Source organism: Rhinatrema bivittatum, chromosome 3 (assembly GCF_901001135.1).
Source record: "Rhinatrema bivittatum chromosome 3, aRhiBiv1.1, whole genome shotgun sequence".
Classification (NCBI taxonomy): domain Eukaryota; kingdom Metazoa; phylum Chordata; class Amphibia; order Gymnophiona; family Rhinatrematidae; genus Rhinatrema; species Rhinatrema bivittatum.
The window spans coordinates 321973248-321996561 of NC_042617.1; the positions used below are offsets into that span (position 1 = coordinate 321973248).

Consider the following 23314-nt stretch of genomic DNA (forward strand, 5'->3'; position numbering starts at 1 on the left):
TATCATATCACCTCTGCTCCTCCTTTCCTCCAGGGTGTACATATTTAGATTCTTCAATCTCTCCTCGTACGTCATCCGATGAAGATCCTCCACCTTCCTGGTCGCCCTTCTCTGTACCGCCTCCATCTTGTCTTTGTCTTTTTGAAGGTACGGTCTCCAGAACTGAACACAGTACTCCCGGTGAGGCCTCACCAAGGCCCTGTACAAGGAATAATCACTTCCCTTTTCTTACTCGATATTCCTCTCTCTATGCAGCCCAGCATTCTTCTGGCTTTAGCTATCGCCTTGTCCGCATTGTTTCGCCGACTTCAGATCATTAGACACCATCACCCCAAGGTCCCTCTCCTGCTCCGTGCACATCAGCCTTTCCCCCCCATCGAATACAGTTCATTCGGATTTCCACTCCCCATATGCATGACTTTGCACTTCTTGGCATTGAATCTCAGCTGCCATATCTTCAACCACTCTTCCAGTTTTCCTTAGATCCCGTCTCATTCTCTCCACTCCTTCCGGTGTGTCCACTCTGTTGCAGATCTTAGTGTCATCCGCAAAAAGACAAACCTTACCTTCTATCCCGTCCGCAATGTCGCTCACAAAGATATTGAACAGGACCGCTCCCAACACCGATCCTTGCGGTACACCACTTAAAACCGCTCTCTCTTCAGAGAAGGTTCCATTTACCATCACACGTTGTCTTCCTGTCCGTCAACCAATTTGCAATCCAGGTCACCACCTCGGCACTCACTCCCAAGCTCTCGTTTTATTCACCAGTCTCCTGTGCGGAACCGTATCAAAAGCTTTGCTGAAATCCAAGTATATGATATCGAGTGCTCTTCCTCTATCCAATTCCTTGGTTACCCAGTCAAAAAAGTCAATCAGATTTGTCTGACAGGATCTTCCTCTGGTGAATCCATGCTGCCTCTGGTCCATCAATTCTCCGGACTGTAGATAGTTCACTATTCTCTCTTTCAACAGTGACTCCATTACTTTTCCCACCACTGAAGTGAGGCTAACTGGTCTGTAGTTACCAGCCTCCTCTCTGTTCCCACTCTTGTGAAGAGGGACCACCACCGCTCTTCTCCAATCACTCGGCACCACTCCCGTTTCTAGGGATCTATTGAACAGGTCGCACAGCGGTCCCGCCAGCACATCTCTGAGCTCCCTCAGTATCCTTGGATGAATCCCATCAGGCCCCATGGCTTTGTCCACTTTCAGATTCTTTAGCTCTTCCCATACATTATCTACTGTAAATGGATTTTCCTCTGTTCCGCTTCCCTCCAGTTTCTTGTTGTGTAGAGATGGTCCTTCTCCAGGGTCTTCTTTAGTGAACACAGAGCTGAAGTATTCGTTTAATATTTCTGCCATTTCTTGGTCTCCCTCCACACATTGATCATTTCCACCTTTCAATTTCACTATACCACTTTGGACTTTTCTCTTTTCGCTGATGTATCTGAAAAATGTTTTGTCACCATATTTTATCTCCTTGGCAATCCTCTCTTCTGCTTGACTTTTTGCCAACTTGATTAATTTCTTAGTCTCCCTCAGTTGAATCAGATATTCTTCTTTGTGCTCCTCCCTTTGGGATCTTTGTATTTCTTGTATTAAGTTAGCATGTAGCACAATTAAAACTAATCGGAGAAAGTTCTTTTTCACTCAGTGCACAATTAAGCTCTGAAATTTGTTGCCGGGGGATGTGGTTAGTGCAGTTAGTGTAGCTGTGTTTAAAAAAGGATTGGATAAGTTCTTGGAGGAGAAGTCCATTACCTGAAGTTGACTTAGAAAGTAGCCACTGCTATTACTGGCGTCAGTAACAAGGAATAGACTTAGTTTTTGGGAACTTGCCAGGTTCTTATGGCCTGGATTGGCCACTGTTGGAAACAGGATGCTGGGCTTGATGGACCCTTGGTCTGACCCAGTATGGCATGTTCTTATATTTTTATATTCTTAAATCTTTTTCAAACATGGTTTTGGATTATTTTCAAGGGATTCCTACTGTAGATAGTGCCTGCTACCTATTTCCAGTAGGAGTGAAGAGGTCAATATTCAAAAGCCTTTTAGACGGATAACTGAAAACGTAATATTAATTTTTTCAGTCCTTCACTTCCTGCCGAGGGGGGATTTGGTGTCTGGCAAGCTTTGTTTTAATCACAACAAATAGAAGCAGCTTCCTCTCTAATTAATCACTCAATAGAATAGAGGAGAGAGGAGACCAAATATAATCTACAACTCTATAAAACGCTTAATATCACCAAATGACAATATCGTAAATCAAAAGCTCTGTAATTCTTTAATCTGCAGCCTCTCGCCACGCAATGGGCCGCAGGCTGTATTCAGCCTTTAGAGCGTTTTTCTTTTAATCGTTTATTGTCATTTGTATCTAAACACTTTCACTTTATTGTATCAATAATTTCTTTATTAAATCAATTTTTTATTAGATCTTTCACTATTATATTAAACGTATCTTAGACTCTACCACCAAACACCAAATTTAAAAAAGAATACTTAGCCCAACAAATCTGTTATATCACCAAGCTGTGCTGTATCAAAATGCTCCCAACATGAATCATGTTTCAACTGAATCTCAGTCTTCTTCAGGGGAATTTTATTCAATCCATATAGGCAAAATATTCTATAATCCTACAAATTAAAAACATTAAAATTAGACACTCCAGCTTAAGATTTAAACTCCATAATCTTCAACACCCCAAAATTGTGAAAAAGCACTTCAATCAATCATTCCTAAACCCTATTTAACTTTCACACTCACCCGGACACACATTAACCGTCTCTATGAAGGATTCAAACATGGCGCCTCAGCGTCTCAGATGTCAATTTAGAACTTAACACCACTAGTTTAAATGTATCTCTCAAATGACGTCACCGGATATCCGAGACGAATTCCTCTATATAAATACTGCATCTCCCATACTACACCGCAAAATTAAAGGACACAGAAAGCTTTGTTTTAAGACATGGACCTTCCAAATGTACCATTTCAGGTAGAGGAGCCCCAGGTCCGACTCGGACCACTTGGCCCATCAGGCTAGACCCTGGGGAGGGGGGGGGGGGGGACCTTTGGTCAGGCCAGCTGTATGAAGTTTAATGCTTGCCTCTGAGCAGGCGTTACATTTCTTGCGGTAGTAGGGGACGCGCTAGGCAGTCTTTTGCTTAGCGTGCCTCTTTGCATTGCAGAGTAATAGCTAATTAGGCTTTACCCTGCAATTTGCATGCACCCGAGCTAAGCCTGCCGTGGGTTTTTTGGATGTTAAAACTCTTTACATACCAGGGCTATGCTGGTGCCGAAAAACTTGAGCTAAAACACGAGTAAAAATCTGTGATAGGTTTAGCGCCCCCAATAGTATTGGCCACAGAGAGTATCAAAGACAATGCAAGCCCTGTGTGTGTGAGTGTATATATATGTGTGTGTGTGTATGTGTGTGAAAACAGATCTTCAGAACCCTTCCAATCAGCAGAGAAGTCTTTATCCAAACCAGGTCTCTTCCCTGGTCAGCTCCCTGTAACGCTGCTCACGGATGAAACACGAGGGCTAGCATCAAGCTGTCCGAAGTGAGGGAGAACCACCAATCCTGCGCCTGTTCATGTACCTTTCTTTTGTATGCATTAGCTCACTGAATAATGCATATCTTGGCCCTTGAAACAGCAGGGAAGCAAGGGCTCAGGGCTCAGCCTTGAAGATCCGTTAGCACCATCAAGATGACACTGAGTCACTGCCCGCAGCCCCTCCCTGCCGGTAAGCTAAAGGAGAAGATCCATTATCCTGGAAGGCACTGAGCATAAGGAGTCTCCTGCCCTGCTACCTCATAGCCAGAGCCGAATTTGCCTAGTTCCACTCAAGGGACCAGGGAAGTCCTCTACAAACTCAGCAGGGTGCCGAGAGCACCAGCCTGCTTCCCAGTCTTCATGAATTTAAGCTCCTGGCGCAGCTCTGAGACCAGGACAATCTTCAGAGTGGTGAGACTGGGTCTGGGCGGGGGGCAGTCAACAGGCTTGTTTAGCAATGTTGCATGCAGATCTTGTTAGTTTCTAACACATCTGTTTAGATCTAACCACCACGAGTATATTCTGTGGTAAGGTTTTTAGGATAAGCTCCTGGTCTGAGATCGTGCTGAGTTGTTAGTGTTATTCCTAATTGCCTTACAATAAAATTTCTTATCTGAAGCAAATGGTATTGTGTGAATCCCTGGGCTAATTGGGTTGTGCGTTAAGGGTAAAATAAATGCTAGGTTTCTGTTGCATTCTCTGTCCAGAGCAGAGAGAGAGAGAGGTGTCAGCACGCAGGCTGCAGCTTACACTTACTCCTCACAGTGCGGGGGAGCGTCATTTTATAAGTATTGTTTGGAGGCATTTCCATGGGCGCAGACAGGGCTAGGGAGACAACAAAACACACAGTAATAGGCTTTCAAAACTATACATGTCGTCTTGGCCAGAAAGAAAGCAGATATCCGTATGCATGTTCTTGGTTTTTTTTTTTGCCTCTAAGGTAAAAGTTACTCCATGGACTTGCATCAGAGGCAGGGCAGTTTTCAAACGCGCCGACCTAAGTAACAGAAATGTACTGCTCTATTTAGCTTCAGACTTTCCTCTGTGCTTGCGCTTGGAAGGGCTTGATTGACTGGAAGTATTAACCTCTTCTGTTTTTGTTTCCACCCTTTCCCAGCAGAAGAATCTTGATCGTCCTCATGAGCCAGAAAAAGTGCCCCGGGCACCTCACGACAGGCGGAGAGAGTGGCAGAAGTTAGCCCAAGGCCAAGAGCTGGCCGAGGATGATATTAATCTCTTACATAAGCACGTGGAAGTTGTTAATGGCCCAGCCTCACATTTTGATTCAAGGTATTGTGCTTACCAATAGAATATTTAATATATTATTACGGTACCTACATCTGAACAAAAATTGACAATCATGTGGCGATCACTGTGAAGAGAGCGATAAATAGCAGGCAGGTCCTCCAGCAAGCTATGTGCACAGTATGTACAGCCAGGATGCAGCAGGTGCCTCTGCTGTCCAGAGGTCAGAAAATACATGTACAAGAAGAGTACAATAAACAGCAGACAGGTCCTCCAGAAAGCTGTGTGCACAGTATGTACAGCCAGGATGCAGCAGATGCCTCTGTCGCCCAGAGGATAGAAAATTCATGTATGAGAAGAGTACATTAAACAGCAGACAGGTCCTCCAGAAAGCTGTGTGCACAGTATGTAGGGCCAGGATGCAGCAGATGCCTCTGCTGCCCAGATGTTCTCTTAAAAAGTTTTGATATGTTTTTTTTACATTTTTCAGCTTTTGCCATAAAAAATTATGGTATTTATTAATATTTTGTTCCTTATAATGAATCGATGTATAAGATGGCCAAAAATGTAGATAAAGCGAGAGTAAAAGCCATATGATGCCTGGCTGCACAGGGAGAGAGGAATGGTCAGCAGAAAAAGGGAGGTGATATTGCCACTTTCCCTGTACGTACCAGGAGGGAGGTGATATTGCCACTGTATAGGTCCCTGATGAGACCTCACTTGGAATGCTGTGTACAATTCTGAAGATTGCACCTTCAAAAAGATATAAACAGGTATGGAGTTGGGCCAGAGGGAGGCTACTAAAATGGTCAGTGGCTGTCATTATAAAGGATACGGGGATAGACTTTATAATGACAAGAGGAAAGACGAGATAGGGGAGATATGATAGAGACATTCAAATATCTCAAAGGTTTCCATACTCGGGACGTGAGCCTCTTTCCAAGGAACAGAGGCTCTAGATCGAGGGATCACGGGATGAGGATGAAAGGGGTAGACGCAGGATCAATGTAAGGCAAAGAGTGTAATGGATGCATAGAAACAGTCTCCGTGCAGAGGCGGTGGAGACCAGGACAGTGTCTGAATTCGGGAAAGCATGGGATAAATGCAGGGGATCTCTGAGGGGAGTGGGAGGGATCGTAGAGCTGAATAGTTGGGTGTGGATGGGCAGACTAGAATAGGTATCTCTTTCTGGCATCCTGTTTCTGTGTAAGCACAGCACTCTGCCGAAGGTGTCCCGTTACAGACTGTGAGTGACCTCAGGGGGGTGAAGGCTCCCAAGGTTGTCGTATTTAGTCTTGGAATTCACACCCCTCCAGTGTTTGAATTCCTTCAGCACGGAATGTGGATGAGGAACTCTGTACAGCACTCGAATGAAACGATCCCAGGCACTCTGTTATATTTTTGCTCTTTAGCTGTAAATGTCCCTCTTCGAGTAGATTGGATGAAAGCCTTCTGTGTATTCAGGTGTAAAAGCAAGCGACACGGTTTGCTGTAATGCTCTTCGCTGTATGTTTCCCACTTCCGTGATGCTGGCTGCCACCATCTATGCCGGTAACTGTGAAGGGAAGGAAAGAAAACCAGCTCGCGAGCGAGCGGCCATCTCTGCCCTTTCTGCATATTGCTTATTTTACCTTTTATGAGTAAATTCCATCCTGTGATCTTTATCTTCCTTCTGGCTGCTCTGTGGCGCCTTTGGTGCGATTGATCCTCCTCCTCCTCCTCCATGCAAGTGCTGGCATGCTTAGGATTGGGAGCACCTGCCTTTTTTTGTTGTTGTTCCCTAAGCAGCTGTCAGCTCTTGTCGTTCGCATCCCCACCCTCCCCCCCCCCCCCCCCCCGATCAATACTGAATCAACTGTTCAGCTTCTTTTGAAAAGGATGTAGGAGGAGGCGCTCATGTTGTCCGTTATAATGTGTGGATCTGGATGGCACACAACGTTTTTCTATAGTCTGTAAGGCATTAACCAGTTAAATCCAGACTATAGAAACTACGTTAATGATTAGGACAATGGAAGTTGTGTCTTGCCGCAGAAAAGTCCTGTTTTAGTGTGGCGGGGAGAAAATCGACAAGACCAGAAGAAAGCGGGAGTTACAGTCCCGATATCTGGGCTCTCACTGGCGCATCCTGATGCAGAAGAGTTTGTATTACACCCAAAGTTTATCTAAAGTTGAACTAAAAACATATTGTGGAGTAAAGTTCGCCTCCTACTTCTGAAACACAAACGAATCAGTTTAGCAAACCAAATTATTGGTTATGGGCGTACAGCTGTGGCAGTGCTCTCTCTCTCTCTCTTTGTTCTTAGACCTCAGGCATACATGGATCATATAGACGGGCCGTTCTCACTTGCAGCATTACCCTATAGTCAAATGAGTGAGCTCCTGACCAGAGCAGAGGATCGGGTGATAATCAGACCTCATGAGCCACCACCGCCTCCACCCATGCATGGTGCAGGGGACGGGAAACCCATGCCAGCTTGTGTCAGGTGAGAAATATTGTGTAAGAGAAATCACAGCTAAGCAAGCTCGTCTCACTGATAGCAGGGCTTGAGCAACTAGGAGATGGAGGACAGGTTTTGTGGGGGGGGGGGGTTTTACAGGCACAGGTGTTCTATGAAAGGGGTAAAGTGATGTTTGCTAACGTGCAACTATCAGGCACTTCACGAGCCATTTACAGAAAAGTAACATCCGTCTGTCTGTCTTCAGGTGTGACATTGGGTTGGGTAAAATTAACGTTTTTCCTTCATAGCATTTCTCAGGATCCCTTCTATTTAATGCTGCTTTATGGAACTATAATGGTTCTCTTCTGGCATCTTTGTGCGTGTGGTAAACCGTGTGATTGTTATGACATCATAGCTGTCACGACATGTTTTAACTCTTCATGGACAAGGAGATGAAAAAAGCTCTCCTGGAGCTCAGAAAACCCAAGAAGGTTTTCTGAGCCTGTTTATTTTATTTATATTTCACTTTTCAGGCACTTCAAAGTGGATTATGTAGATATTCCCATGCAGCTGCTGTGATGCAGTTTGCCTCAATTTGTTTTTCTTCTGCTTGTGCAAAGGATGCATCTTCCTTTGTCTCCTCAAGGTGCTTGTCAAATTTTTTTCTGTTACTTTATTTTTGTTTCTTTTATGAAGTATTTCTCCCCCCTTTTTTATTTTAATGAGGCTCAAAAAAAATTTAATTTTTAATTTTTTGTACTTGTCCTGTTTGTCTCAGACCTCTTCATAAAGGCAAATAGAAACCTGGGCTTTAAAATGCCCTTACTGCTTCTGCAAGATGATATTGTCTGATAAACACGACCACCCTGTGCCGCTTATGCCCAAATGCCCCCAGAACCAGAAAATCTCGAAACTTCGCATTAAAAGAACTCTTAACTTCTCTGTAAGTCTCTGTATCAGCTAAAAGGAAATCATCACCAGCCAAAATCAAAGGCTAAAGTCCTGTCATGCTAAGTGCCACGACTGAGAGGGATCTCAGCGCAGGGACCATTCTGCCTCCAGTAAAAAGAGAAAAGTTGCATTCTTCAGTGCTGAAGCATTAAAGGAGCTGGGACAAGCCCCATTGGTGCTGATAACATATCTGTGCACCAGAAAGCGCCGTTGGTGGTGCCATTCTTGAATGGAGAGACTTCATCATCACCATATACAAGTAAAGGTACTGCATCCTTGTCAACATGAGCAACTTTTCAGCACAGAGACTCAGAGATTGATGCCAAGCTGACACAATAATTTGCTTTCTTGAAGTAGATTCAGAATGAACTTTCTATGCTGATTTTAGTTCTGGAGTCTGATAGTTCTTCTACTGGAATTCCTCCTGCTGAATAAAAATATCATCCCTTTGTGGAAAAAAATGTGGCTTGACGTCAACAAAAATGATTTTACTAACACGCTAGACCCTCCATCTCCTCTATCCTAGCTAGAATCAATGTCTCCCATTATGGAGTCTGTGACCCCAAAATCTGAAAATCAATCCACTATTTTCCACCTTAATTAACACTCATCAGAATTGATGTCAACTGAATCACAGACTAATTCTCAGGAGTGTCCTTTCTCTAAGGAAAGGACAACCTCAGAAGATCAATCAATAATGTTGTCTGACTCACAGAAGGAATCTAAATCACGTATACTTTTCTTTTATACCATTTTGATGTTAATGAGCCCATAGGTCTTCCATCAGATCTCCTTCCACTTCCAAAGTACATTTTGTCACAGGATGTGTCGTCCTGCTTTTGTCCAAAAAAAGGAAAAAGCAATTCTGTTTACTTTACTGTGAGATTAGAACCAAGGAAAGATATACTTGGTTTGGTGTACTAAAATATATCCAAGCCATAAAACAATTTGTTGCTGTTCTGATTCACAGAGTATTACAGGATCGTCAAAAGGTATGTGGCAAACACCCTTGTCTACATTACCAGTAGCAAGAAAATTATATCTCCAATACAAAATTCAACCTTCTCCTAGTTGTCAAAAGGGATAAGTCAGTAATAGGTCTTTCTATATTTGAGCGACTGGCTTATGTGTAGCCATACCCTACGAAAAGCTTGTTCTTCCACATTCCGTGTGATGAACAGCCTTCAGTCCTTAGGATTTATCATCAGTTCCCCAAAATCCAACTACTCAAACTCTTTCAGACACATTTCTGCATGAAGATGTTTATTCACATGGCAGCAACAGTCCATGTTGTTCCTTTTGCATCATGAGACAGGCTCCATGGTATTTCAAGTATCAATAAAACCAGTACCTACAACAAACTTTCCTACAAAGTTAATATATCCAACACTTTCAACAATTCTCTGACATGGTAGATAAACCCTGCAAATCTGTTGATTTGTCATTTTTTTTCATCAGCCTCAGTTTCAAGTGTCAGTAATCTCAGATGCCTTCAGTCAAGGATGGGGGAGCTCAGCTGAATGACTTTTGTTTTCAAGGAACTTGGACTCCACAGAAAAAATTGCTTCACGTATATCATCTAAAGCTGAGAGCATTCTTCAGTGGCCTAAAAGTATTCAGTCTTTGGTTAAAAGAGAAAGTGGTGTTGATGCAAACAGACAATCAAGTACTGATGTTCTGTACCATCAAAAAATTAGGGATAGGCTCTTTCAATCTTTGTCGAGAAGCCTGCAAAATATGGAAATGGGTAATTCCCAAGATGTTTCTAATAGCTTTTTATCTCCTAGGGAATCAAATCAAATTGCAGACATGCCAAGTTGCCACCTGAATGGTCATTGAACTATTAGGTAGCACAGGAAATATTTCAGCTTTGAAGCATTCTGTAGATGTATTTATTTGGAGTGCCATTAAACAAATTTCCCATCTACTGCTTTGACACCAGCAGGAATCAGTCTAGCGACAGACACCTTTTCAATCCCATAGAATCGAGGGTTTCTTTGAGTTTCCTATGATTCCATTTTATAGCCAAGCAATTCAGAAGTTCATAAGAGAAAAAGGTCTAATGATTTTAATAGCCCTTTTTTGGCCACATCAAATATGGTTTCCATGGCTTCAGTGCCCAGTCAATAAAATTGAGAATATTCTCAGGCTTGATCACTCAATACAATGGGAATCTTCATCCTAATGTTCAATCTTTAGCTTTACGTGCATGGATGCTGAAAGTCACCTGGTCTCTTCTATGGATTTCTGATTACATCTCTTATTGTTATACTCAGACAGGACAATAACTTCAAAGTAAGGTGCAAACCCATCAAGTCAGAGCTAGCTTCCTCAACCTGTCTTCACTCTGCTTCCATAGAAGATATATGAAAGGTTACCACTTGGTCTTCTATCTATACCTCCACTGCTCATTACTGCCTAAAAATGCTTCATATCAAGAAAGTTTTGGCCAAGCAGTTCCCAAGAGCTTTTTTAATTAGGTCCTTCAACCCTCCCTCCAACTTCTTTCACCTAGTAATGTTGATAGTGCGGATTAAACATTTTTTAAATAAAATATAGAGTGACTTTTATTTACTATGATAAAAGAACATAATCTGCTCATGCAAACCTCGTATTGGGAGTCCCCTCTTTGTGTAGACTGTCCTACTTGTTCACAGAGAAAGCAACTTTGTTCACCTGTAACAGGTCTTCTCCATAAATAGCAGGACAATTCAGCCACCCAATCTTGCACTCCTCCCCTTAGAGTTGAAAAGGAAATTGGTACAAAGACAGAAGATACTTGTGCAACGGTGGCTGTGCAGGAAGATTTGCACATGCTCAGAAAACCACCTCGTGTTTTCTGATCTCTTGCTCTGTCTCATCGCCATCAGATGATATCATCCATTTGTGTGGCTGATCTATCCTGCTGCCTATGAAGAATATTTTCCTAGCATTTAGACAGATGGATTCAAGACCAGTGGGTTATGCACCTCTACCAGCAGATGGAGAAGGAGCAAACTGAAGTCACAGTATTTATATTTCTGCAGTGACATCAGCCTGCCAGTATTCTCTGTCTCCAGCAGATGTTGGATGTGCATTTCACCTACTGGGGCTTGCATCCAAATTTAGAGGAGAATAAATTGGAGATGTGAGTTGCCCCGCTCTCCTACAATGATACCTAATGGTCCCTCCCCCAGTTGAGAATTCCTGAGGTGATTTCCGTGGCCCCTCAGATGAGTGCCTTGATCCGGTAGCAGGTTCTTCAGCTGGCATGGACTTAGCTGAATTAAGTAGCTGTCAGGCAGCGGGTGCAGGAAGCAGAGTGCAGCAGTGACAGTATATGCCCTCTCCCCCCACAGCCAGAGACAGTCTCTGTACTCGGCCAGGAAAGGCTGAGAATCAGGTAAGTTTAAAAAAAAAAAAGACAGAGTAGAGAGGTTGCTGTAGGACTTCCTCCGTTCTCTGTACTCAGTGCACCAGTCTGATGTTCGTTCCCGCTCCCGTGGGGGTTAAGGGAACTGGGCAGCCTGGCGGGATGAGCAGCCTGAGTGGTCTAGGCCCCATTGTGAGACTTCTTTCTGGGCGCTGTGTAGTAGGCTGCAGCAGCGTTTTCACGTTCTCTTCTCTGTGCGTTTGGCTGCCATCTACAGGACCATTGGTGCACGAAAGTGCATCCGGCAGTGCATCCAAACTGTGTACCCAGCTTCTTTTGGGCACTCTGCCTGTGTGCACATTCTGGCACATATCGGTTGTGCACCCAGGCTTGGTGCGGTGACAGTGCACTTGGTTTTGCAGCACATAAACTTGGGATGCCTATCTTTTGTGCACATAAATTTTGTGCACCTACATTTTTTTCAGCGTGAACTTGGCTGGACGCACATCTTTTCATCCCTACAGAGGGATAACCTTTCAGATGACTCTGCTTTTCAGCAGGTCTCAGTCCTTTCATCCAAGACAACCCAAGCAAGGTGCGGGCTCGGGTAGTGGTACCACCTGAGCCTCCCAATGAAGATTTGCTGACCCACCTCCAGGAACCTCTTATCAGAGGTAGGTTGAGATCACATTGGTTCAGTGTTTACTATTGACTGAGTACTGAAATGATTATCTGATTTTTAATCGAGTTTTTGTTAGTGTGTCCACCGTTGCTTTTGAAGAGAATACTGGCAAGCTGGGGTCACTGCAGGAGTATATATATTCTGTGACGCCGGTTTGCTCCGTCTCCATCTGCTGGTAGAGGTGCATAATCTACTGGTCCTGAATCCATCTGTCTATATAAAAGAAAAGGAAATTATCAGGTAAGTAGTAATTTCTCATCACAGGTAAGCAACTTTTCTTTATTGCAGACTGAAATTAATAGAAATTGGTCAAGCTGTAGCAATCTGTAATTGGGATAAAAAAAAAATCTTCATCCATTATCTGGGACTCACAAGTTGAGTAGAATTTTAATGTTGACTATCGCAAATCAAAGGAATTCAAAAACAAAACATTTTGCAAAGTCCTCAATAAGGTCTTGGAGTCTGTCAAATATTGTGCATCTTTCTCCCAAGAGAATTTTGTATTCCTATCATTAAAAATCCACTTGACAGGTAAGAGCTAGATAATAGGTGGCGATGTTTCATCATGATCATGGATCACAATGTTTTGACCCATGTCTGAAAATAACATTCTTTGAAAAATGGTTCTCTGCGAAGCCTGCTTCTTTTTATTTTCTGTCTTGATCCCGTCCTCCCTAGGTGGCCTTCCAGGGCCACTCGAGCCTCCTGCTGGCCAAAGCTATAGGGACGTGAGCTCTCAGGGGCTCCTGCAGTAGCCACCGTCTCTTTGCCTCCTCTCCAGTGCAGCCCTAGCCTCTCTTCGGACAGCAGATTGGAAAGCCCATTTAAAAAACATGGATGCAAGTCCTAAAGTTTTGCACACTAGCATCTAATTGCTAAAGAGATTTATTTTTCTAAAAGCTGGCTATCTAGATCACATTCATGAACCATCAGCAAAAAATTCAGTTTGTTTTTTCTGCTCTGGCCCTGATTCTCCCTCTGTGCCCTTTTTATATTCCTCACCCCATCCTGGGGCATCGGATGGCCCCAGCTCACTCCCTTGCAAGTTTTCTTAGTTTTTTGCCTGCTCGGCAAATCTCTCCTCACATTCTCTTAGCCTGCTTTATTAATGTTGTCCATCTAGCTTGCTAGTGCTTATGCTCCTACCCAGTTTCCTCCTTAGGTCCTGCTTTTCATTTTTTAAAGGATATCTTTTTGGCATTAATAGTTTTTTACAGCACAATTTAGCCATACTGGCAAAAGTTTGTTTTGTTTTGTTTTTTTCAGTCTCTTTTAATTTGCAGAATACATTGTATCTAGGATTTCAGGATGGTATGTTTGAATAGTCCCCATGCCTCATGTAGACATCTAACACTTTTTACTGGTCCTTTTAATTTCCTTCTAGCTAGTCTCCTCATTTTATCATAGTCGCCCTTTTTACAGTGATGTGTTACTGCACTAGTTTTGTACATTATTCTCCCTCCAGTGATTATCTGAATTGATTGCATTATTCTCACCGTTGCCAAGCAACTCATCAGCATTACCCCTTGCACCAGATTCTCAGAAAGGTGGTTTAAAAATAATTCAATTAAATGCTGCATTCCACTGAGAATTAGACCTAAAGTAGCCATTCCTCTCGATAGTTCTGGGACTAAGTGCTCCATGAAGCAATCATTATGGTGTCTAGAAATGTAACCTCCCTGACATACCCCGATGGGACATTTGCCCAGTTGGTATTGAGAAATCTCCTGTTATAGTATTTCTGCATTTGCTAACCTTTCTGATCTCAGTTATCATCCTGGTCGGGTGGGTGGAGGTAAACCCCCCATTGTTATACTCCTCCCTGTCACTCGTGGAATTTCATCCCTAGAGATTCCAGTGAGCAGTTTTTCCCCTGGACAAAAGAGAATCCTTAATAGTGCCACCCCCACCAATGGTTGCTTCTCTCCCATTTCATTATATTTTCTACCATGGTATCACCATGTCCCATTGGTGGTGGTGGGGGAGGGGGGGTTTCCACCAGGTCTGAGATGCATATTTTGTCAGGATCTTCATCTAGTGCCATATATTCTAACTCACCTATCTTAATTTTTAGATTTTTTTTGCATTTGCATAGACACACACAAATATATTCGTTATGGGGATAATTTTAAAAAGCATTGATATTTGTAAACGAGCTTTTCAGAAACAGGTCCTGGAGGTTGTACGTGTAAAAGTACCCGCAGAAGCGATTTTGCTCGAATTTTTGGGGGTACTTGAAAGAGGCACTCCTGGCGCAGAGTTGGGCTGGTTTTTGAAAGCGTGTACGACTCGCACCTGTTCCCAGGCGTGAATAAATATTTTTATTTATTTTTTATATGCAGACATTCGATCTGAGACATCATATCGGTTTACATTCAGGTACTGTAGGGAAGGTAAAGTGACTTGCCCAAGGTCACAAGGACCGACAGCAGGACTCAAACCCAGGTCTCCTGGTTCATAGCCCACTGCTCTAACCACTAGGCTACTCCTCCTCCCATGCGCGTGTTGTGCAGGGCTGTGTGGGTACATACGTACCTGCTGATGTTGCACGCTTAAGTCTGCTTTGAAAATGAGAAGTTTCTGCTTGTGCTTTCTGCTCGAGGGCTGTTGTAAAATTATCCCCTCTATTCTTTTTTCACCACTTGCTTACTAGCCGTTAATTCAGATAATTTGGAGTCTGCTTTCTGCACATCTTCCCTCTGATTTTCCCTTTTTTTTGGGGGGGGGGGGGGGTAAGTATCTATTGTGGATGCCCTGCAGAGCAATTGTCGGCTGTCCCCATGATATAATGTAAAAGCTGTTTATTAAGGCTAATTTTGTTACAGCTCACATAAGAAAGTTATATCCGTTTTCAAAGTAAACATACATGTGTATGTTCGCTTTGAAAATTATCCCACAAAAACTACCTGTGCACAGTTACACCTGCTAAAAATGCACATGGAAATTTTACGCTCTTACTTTTAGACAATCACAGGTATGCATGTAAATGCCAGCTCCACCCCAGGGAGCGCCTGAGCTCAGTGCATACACGATTTACACCCCTAGCTTTCTCTGAGGACAAGCAGGCTGCGCAAGAGGGGCGATGGCATGTGATGGAGCATCAGGGCTGTCGCGTGGGGCCCTATTTGTTTTTTCACTGGCGAGTAATATTTTTATACGACTCGCCTCAAACTGCATTTTTTTTTTTTTTCGGTCTCACCTCCCTCAGTTCAGTCGTCGTCGTCGTCCCCCCCCCCCCCCCATCCAACTGGTAGATAAGGTTTTTCAACAAATTACAAGGGTTTGGTTTTTTTTTGTTTGTTTGTTTTGCGGTTGTGGAATTGCATAAACATCTCACACTTGGCTAGACTTTCTGAGGGGGCTTCAGTCCACTCCAGGTAGTAGAAGGAAGTCTAAAGCTCTCTTATGCAATCCAGGGCGTGCAAGGCTGATTTGATGGCTGATCGCATCGCTCTCTGTTATGCCGTCCTGTCTCTGGAGGGGCATACGTCAAGACTCGTGGCTTTAGAGCCGTGACCGTGTCGGCGGCCCACAGCCCCCATGGAACAGATTTGTGTACAGGCTCAGTCCACACGTTCACCTCTCATTACTGTTTGGGTGGGGACTCCTGACGTGACTCTTTGTCCTGGTAGATCACTTTGAGGTTTAGAACAGCTCCAGCCTCCCATGGGGCCCATTTTATTATTCACATAAAAGGAATCCACCAGTCTCAGAAAGTATCTCGCTTTGCCACTCCCAGTCGTTGCTTTTCAATCATTTTTTTATACAAATATGAATCTTTCATTAAAATGTTTATAGAATTTGTAACCGCATCAGCAAGCCTGACAACGTGCCTTATACATTTGAAAGGCTGTCCGGACTAATCAGTCATTTGCGGTTTTGATTCAAATGTTATACATTTTTCTATTTTTGATATTGTTACACTAGCAATCCTTTTGAAACTTCTGGATATGTCCCTTGTACTAATGGCTCTTGTTGGCAATTACCTAACCTTATCCAGGACGCCGTGTCTCAAACGTCTTCTCCTCCGGAACAGAGACCTCCCAACTGTTGGTTCACAGTTTAAATAACCACCGAGTGATCATGTCACCAATCAAAATCGCCGTTGTCTCATTTCCGGGATATCCAGAAATGATTATGCATGCGATAGGTTTGCATACAATGGGGGCAGTGCATGCAGATCTTTCTCGTGCATGTTCATTGTTGGATATCCTGAAAACCAGACCTGTTTGCAGCTCTGGAGCACCGGCGTTGGTCACCTTTGCTATACACTGAACTGAGGGGGTCCCACACAGCAACCATCATTTACCATTCATTTCATGCATTGAGATACCAGAGCTCAGCTTGCCTCTAGAGTCCGGAATGCCTTGAATATTTCCAGCAGCGTTTGGAATGAATTTGTATATAATAATAATAAAAAAATTCTGGATATTTAGCCCGGCTTTGCAAATTGCATTTTTAGAAATTCAGGTGCAATAAATCCCTGCCACAGACTTTACTGACTAAATGGGTACCTGAGGCAGTGGGGAGAAAAAGTGACATGCCCAAGGTCACAAGGAGCGTTAGTGGGGGACGCGGGATTTGAACCCTCTCTTCCCTGGTTCTCAGCCCATTGCTCTGACACAGGTGCCAGCATAGGACCTCATGATAACGTCTACTGATACTCAATGAGGCAGAGCTGAACATGAATTCCTCCTCGCTGACCTTGACCCTACCAGCCAGATAGTTCTACACATTTAAACTTCGTGGTTCATGACCCAAGAAACGTTCCACCTTCGATGAGAAGAATATCCACATATACCAGTGATTTTCAGAGGCTATCAACAAAGTGGATACACTTTGTGTATCTCTGTGCATTCGCTTGCTCAGATGGGTTCTCTCATGCTCCGCTCTTCCTGTACCATCAGCAAAGCGACTGAAAGCATTTCATTTCTAGAAAACGCCTTCAGTATAGTTGCCCGGAGGTCAGCCCCCTTGGCTTATGTACTGCAGCATGGGAGACCTGCGGTCAGGCCCCTGTCCGAAGAGGCCGGCAGGGCTCGGGCGCACTCTGGCGGCCTCTCATCTCAGTTGGCTGAGGCGGGGGAAGGCAGGTGCTGCTGCTGCTGCTGCTTTGGTGATCCCTGACAGCGAAAGAGTGACGGCGAGAGACTTCCCTCCAGACCTTGGAGCCGGCTAGGGTTTCCGAGAGAGAGAGGGTTCATTGAAGAAAGAAAACGGGGAGGGAGGGATGGAGGCAGGGTGAAGAAAAATGAAACTAGATTAGCTGCTCCCCTGGTGCTTTGAGATAGCAGAGCTGTGTATTTAGGAAGCCTGGAAATCGAGAACTGGAATGGTGTATTAATTATTCTTTAGTTTTTCCTGTTTTGTTGTTAATGTGATTGATCATCATCTGTCACTAAACTTAGATCTTTTACTGTTGTTTTCAGGACTTTTAACTTTGCATTCTTATTTTCCTTATTTCAGCTCCAGCTCAGGTTTGATCGAAAATCGCCCACAGTCGCCAGCTACAGGCAGACCTCCAGCATTTGTGAACCCCACTCCCCCACCTCCTCCTCCACCTTTACCACCACCTCCACCCCCGCTGCCGTCAGCTCTGTCAACTTCCTCCCTGCGATCTGCGATGACCTCTACTCCTCCCCCGCCGGTCCCTCCACCACCCCCGCCTCCAACAGCTGCGGTGCAGGCTCCGGCGGTACCACCGCCCCCAGCCCCCCTGCAGATTGCCCCTGGGGTCCTTCACCCAGCTCCTCCTCCAATTGCACCGCCTCTAGTACAGCCCTCCCCTCCAGTCCCCAGAGCCATCCCAGTATGCGAAAGTATGGCCGTCCATCCGCTTCCACAGGAAGAAATACAGGGGCTTCCTCCACCCCCTCCACCCCCTCCGTTGCCGCCTCCTGGCGCTCGGCCGTCCTCACCAGTTGCACCTCTTTCTCATGCACCTCCCGGCATGCACCCCCTGACGTCCATCGTCCCTGGTCCCCATGCTCCACTAATGCCCCCTTCGCCTTCATCTCAGTTCGCCACTGAGCCTAAACGCCATCCTTCAACCCTTCCAGTAATCAGCGATGCTAGAAGCGTCCTCCTGGAAGCCATACGCAAAGGTAATTACACTGTGCTTCTCTGTACTGCAGTAATCTCAGGCAGATTGATTAGCTTTGAAAAATGCAAGAATGGGTTTGTTTGTTTATTTATTTTGCATAGAGGTAGGCAACCATTTCATATATTCAAAAAGCGAGTCGAGTTTAAGTTACAAATATTATCATTGCAAGCAGTGTAGTCTCATCTGTCTGGTGCTTTCCACCAAAGCATCTGACAGGATCATAAGAACAGTGCAACTGAGGTGGTCCTGGTGACTGTAAGGATGAAGGGCAGGAAAGTAGCTAATAGGTAGAGAGGAAAAAGGGACTCTTTAAGTGAGCTTAGGTGGGGGTAGAATTCCCCATGTTTATAGAGCGTCCAGTCAAGTGGTTTCTTTCATTAATCATTTTAATAGAAGATCAGTATTTCACTTTCTAACAGAATTTACTTAAAGCAAAACTGATATCCTGTACATTTCCTGAAAATGCTTAGGAAAGGAAATAGAGGCAGCTATTAAACGAAACCATGCACATTCAGATTGCGTGTGGCTAGCTGATGGCTGAGCAAATGCTCACACTGGGGCTTTCAGAGAACAGTTTTGAATCCTGGGAAGAATTGTTTTGATTGTTGGGCCTCCCATGGTGATGAAAGATCAGGAGTTGAGAGACTTGGTGAGAATTCAGTTCCTGTTTTTGCAGAATTGCATTCTTTGTGAAAACATTAGGTCTATGGGAGTCTGAAGCTCTCTACGCCAGTTGCATTATCCTCCTTGCTGTTACATTTCATTCCTTTTCTTCTGAGGCATTATGTAGATGTACACTGAAATATTTGCTAGCTGGCCCCTCTTACTGACAAACAGATACATCCTTTTACTATGCTTTTTATGTTCAAAAATTATAAAATGTTGGAAAATCAGATATAACGTGCTACGGTGCAGTCTCCACTGGAACATAGTGAGAAGAACAGCAGGTCAGTGACCTCTCTGGGGCTCCGTGCAAGCTGCAGGTATTTCCAGAGGCACCTGCTGGGGTTCCACTTCCTATCACTCCACAAACAGAAAGCATGCCCTTGCAGAGATGGCCCAGATATTGCTTCTAGCTGCGGGAGGAATTGTAACAACGCAAGTGGAATGCCTAAAATTATACCCTTAGAGAGGGATCCCGATGAACATTACAGAAATCTCACATATTGATGTTCCCGGAAAACTGAGACTTTTCTATTAAGCTCTCAATCCCAGGAGTTGATTAATAACATAAAAAAAGGATGTTTTTATTGGGTGGGGGGAGGGGAGGGTTGTGGTGGTACACTGCACATTATCATACAAATGGAGACCGGTAGACACTCCCTAGCAATCAAGGAGGAATAACCAAGGTATGGGATGGATACATATTGTAAACAGAGGAAATAATTTAAATCCCAGTGTTATTTTTAAACTACATGGTGCAAATGTAAGAGTTCCAGAAATCAAGTTCAAAATATTATTTTTATTAATTTCATGCTGATATTATCACTGTACTGTATATGCTATAAAGTTTCAAGCATTGAAGTCCCCTAACACGGCCATGTTTTGCCAGTCGGCTTCTTCGGGAGGGACCCAGCTGTTGATAAAACAAATCATTCAAACTCAGAAAATACATTGAAAAACAATCTATATAAATTATACAGTTTAAAAAAATCTTGTCATTTATATATAAAAACTAACTTAAAAAATAATACAAAGCAAATGAACCAAAACGTACCCAAGGTGTACCATAGAACAGCTTCTAAAGTCCAATGATTATACTCAAACCGGCATCACAGCAGATACTTAAAAGGACTCAAAAAAAGATGTGAAAATCACATGACTCAGAATAGCCAATCAGAGACCTCACATTACATAGAACTACATAAAAGCTGACCATTCAGTGTCCAGATTGAGTCCCACAGGGTTTTAGTGATTGTAATTTAAAGATCCATTTTTGTTCTTTTGGTATAAGGACCCGGTCCCTATCACCACCGCGAGATCTAGGAGGGATAAGATCAAAAGCGCAGGTCTGTAATCAAATGATTCATTTCGTGCCAATGTGCAGTGAGAGGTACAGTCTCAGTATGTCACCGAATTGAGCTGCAGTGTTCAAAAATGTGAGTTTTCAGAGCGCGCGGGATGTCTTTCCCACATACCGTAAATTGCAGGGACATCTAATAACATATACTACCCATGTTGAACTACAATTGGTTGAAAACTGCAGCTTATGCGAAAATTTTAAGGAATGTTCAAAAGTAGTGAGAGTCAGAGAGAAGTCACGTGCATGTCATTTACCACAAGGTTGAAGACAGACAGATATCAGTGGTGAACTATCTTCTGTGCTGAAATCGGAGAACACAAGTATATCTCTTAAATTGCAGCCACGGTAAAAAATAAAATGTGGTAGATCTCCAAAACAGTTAAGAGGAGCAAGAATGCGCCAATGAGAATGTATAGATTTACAAATTTGGCCCACAGATGATGAAAAAGAAATACATGTGTAACACCTAACAATGGTTCCTTAGGACGTTGATGGAACAACAAAATCCTACTGACATAAAGAGCATGTTTATATGCCTGTTTTTTTTCACTCTTTGTTTATATTTGGACTTCAGTATGTGAGGGTTTCCCACTCCTGCTATTACTATGGGAAAGATGATATTTGATATGAAGGGGGTCACATCCAAACTAGTGTGGGGAATGTGGAGGCTGTTTTAGAGGTGCTCAGGGCAATGTTATGTAAGTAAAACTGATTAGAGAGGCTTTATTGCTTTCTCCCTTGAAAATTGTTAAACATTAGACAATTAAAAAATAAAGTTAAAAGAAAATAGAGCCAATAGGTTTTCATTCACTTGGAGACATTGTAGGAATGGGGTAAATGGTGGAACCCACCTCAGAGGTAACAATTGCCTCTTTTTAAATTTATTTGATCCCAGCGGACTCCGAAAGGTAAAGATCCCATGTGACTAAATTCCCATATTGTTGATATTTATAATAATAGAACTTTAAATGACAAAAAAAATAAATTCCCATTCAAGAGCAATTTAGTGAAAAGCATTACCCAACACTTGCATGGTTTTCTGGCTGTGTCCTAGGTATCCAGCTCCGTAAAGTGGAGGAGCAGCGCGAGCAGGAAGCCAAGCACGAGCGCATCGAGAACGACGTGGCCACCATCCTGTCCCGCCGCATCGCCGTGGAGTACAGCGATTCGGAAGATGACTCTGAGTTTGATGAAGTGGAGTGGCTGGAGTGAGTGGAGGACTTCCCGTGTACACTACAGGAACACCCTGAATGCTGACGTCCATTGTGGTGCTTCATGGTTCCTTCTGCTGTTTTCTCCTCCTTCCCTTTCACACTACACGGTTAATCCTTGCTGTTCTACTTTTCAGTTTACAGGAAGACAAGCTAGCACATCGGAGAAAACAAAACTAAGCATTTTGACAGTGTCTTTTCTTGCCCATCTCGTCTCTGGAAGAGACCACTAAGTATTACGCATGAGGCAGCTGTGGATAGAGTAGCAGACTGAGGAAGATTTTTTTTTTTTTTTTTAAATATCTTACCTGTGCACTTTGTGAATTTTAAATTAATGAAGGCAACTAAGATTGAAATCTCCAGGGCAGCTGTATGTACTAATGTGAACTTTATTCCGTTTTTGATAATGTTTTTAATAACATTAAGCTTAGCTATGAAACACCACTGCCTCGATGAAGGTTGTACACTAAAAAAAAAAAAAAAAAAAAAGTCTGTGTAGTGTGCAGTGACAAATGTCCTGCGTTTTTATTGGGTTTTTTTTATTTTTTATGATTTTTTTTAAATATTTTTTTTAGATGTATGGCCTTATTTTAATGTGCAGGTTCTTTTCCCAAAGTACATATTGTGTGGTACCGTTTTGCCTGCATACAAGAATTAACTTTTTTTCATGTGAAAACTTCTGACTTAAACATGCTGTGTAACTTATAACTGTTGTTAATAACAGTTTGATTTAAATAAATCATTTTAAATGTTCACAATTGTTACTTAGTAAAGTCCCCCTTGAATACTGCTTGCGTCGTTTCGGCTTACACATGCAGCTATGTCGGAAGCAAGCTCTAACGCTTAACATGAACGTTGACGTGAAGCCCAGGCATTTTGCAGGTTATAGGAGATGCATACTGTGCTCACAACAGGTAGAGCTTTCCATTCAGTATCTACTGACCTGCACGTTTTAAGTTTTGCAGATGCTGTTTTTTTGTTTGCCTTCCTCCTTCCTATCCAGTTCTTATCTGGGGGGGGGGGGCTAGCATGCATAGCTTCCAGCATCCACCATACTCTTTATCATTTGAGTCTAATTAATGACATACACAGAGGGGGGTCAAATTCCTTTCAAAGTGTTTCACAACAGCTTTAGCAAGTACTAGTCCACCCACGTACCACATTTCCCTTTTCATTTTTCTGTGGTTGTGTGTCTGAGGAATTACAGCTGATTAGCTGTAAAATCCTGTATACAGGGAATAGCACACAGCAGGGTGTGTATTATACATTTATACATGCAAGCTTTTGGGGCATTGTGAAACCTGAGGCTGAAGGTCAGCAGTCGCTACTGTATGAGAAGTGAAATTCTGTTGTCTGCACAAGTCAGAATAGGGTGTCTGCAATATAAAATGGTTACTGTACATGCATTGTATATATCTTATTACTAAACAGTTTTGGTAAAAAAAAAAAAGCTTGTGGTAAATGTGAGAGATATGGGTAGTGTGAGAAACTCTCAAATAGGTCAGGCTCTAAGTTATAGGCAATTTATTCAACAGTACCAAAAATGCACACAAAAATAGCTTATTCTCAGCGGTCCTGTGAAGCAAAAAAAAAAGCCCTCTTATTCCTACACCTAAACCTCCCACCAGAAATATATCCTCTGTTATAAGCAAAAGTGTAAGTAATCTCAACATTCCAACTACTACCATCGCAGATCCATCAGAACTCCTAGTTCAGCAATGGAACAATGAATTCACTACAGCCATTGA

General features: G+C 43.2%; 1 protein-coding gene across 1 annotated transcript in view; it reads left to right on the top strand.

The window, feature by feature from the left end:
- The window catches only part of WASF1 (WASP family member 1), a 271816-nt gene extending 249724 nt beyond the window's left edge, over positions 1-22092 (top strand). Inside the window, 4 exon segments of the mRNA XM_029595276.1 lie at positions 4679-4851; positions 7110-7289; positions 17696-18333; positions 21410-22092. Of these exon segments, the coding sequence (XP_029451136.1) occupies positions 4679-4851; positions 7110-7289; positions 17696-18333; positions 21410-21567 (1149 nt within the window). The 3' untranslated portion in view covers positions 21568-22092.
- The last annotated feature ends 1222 nt before the right edge of the window (positions 22093-23314 follow it).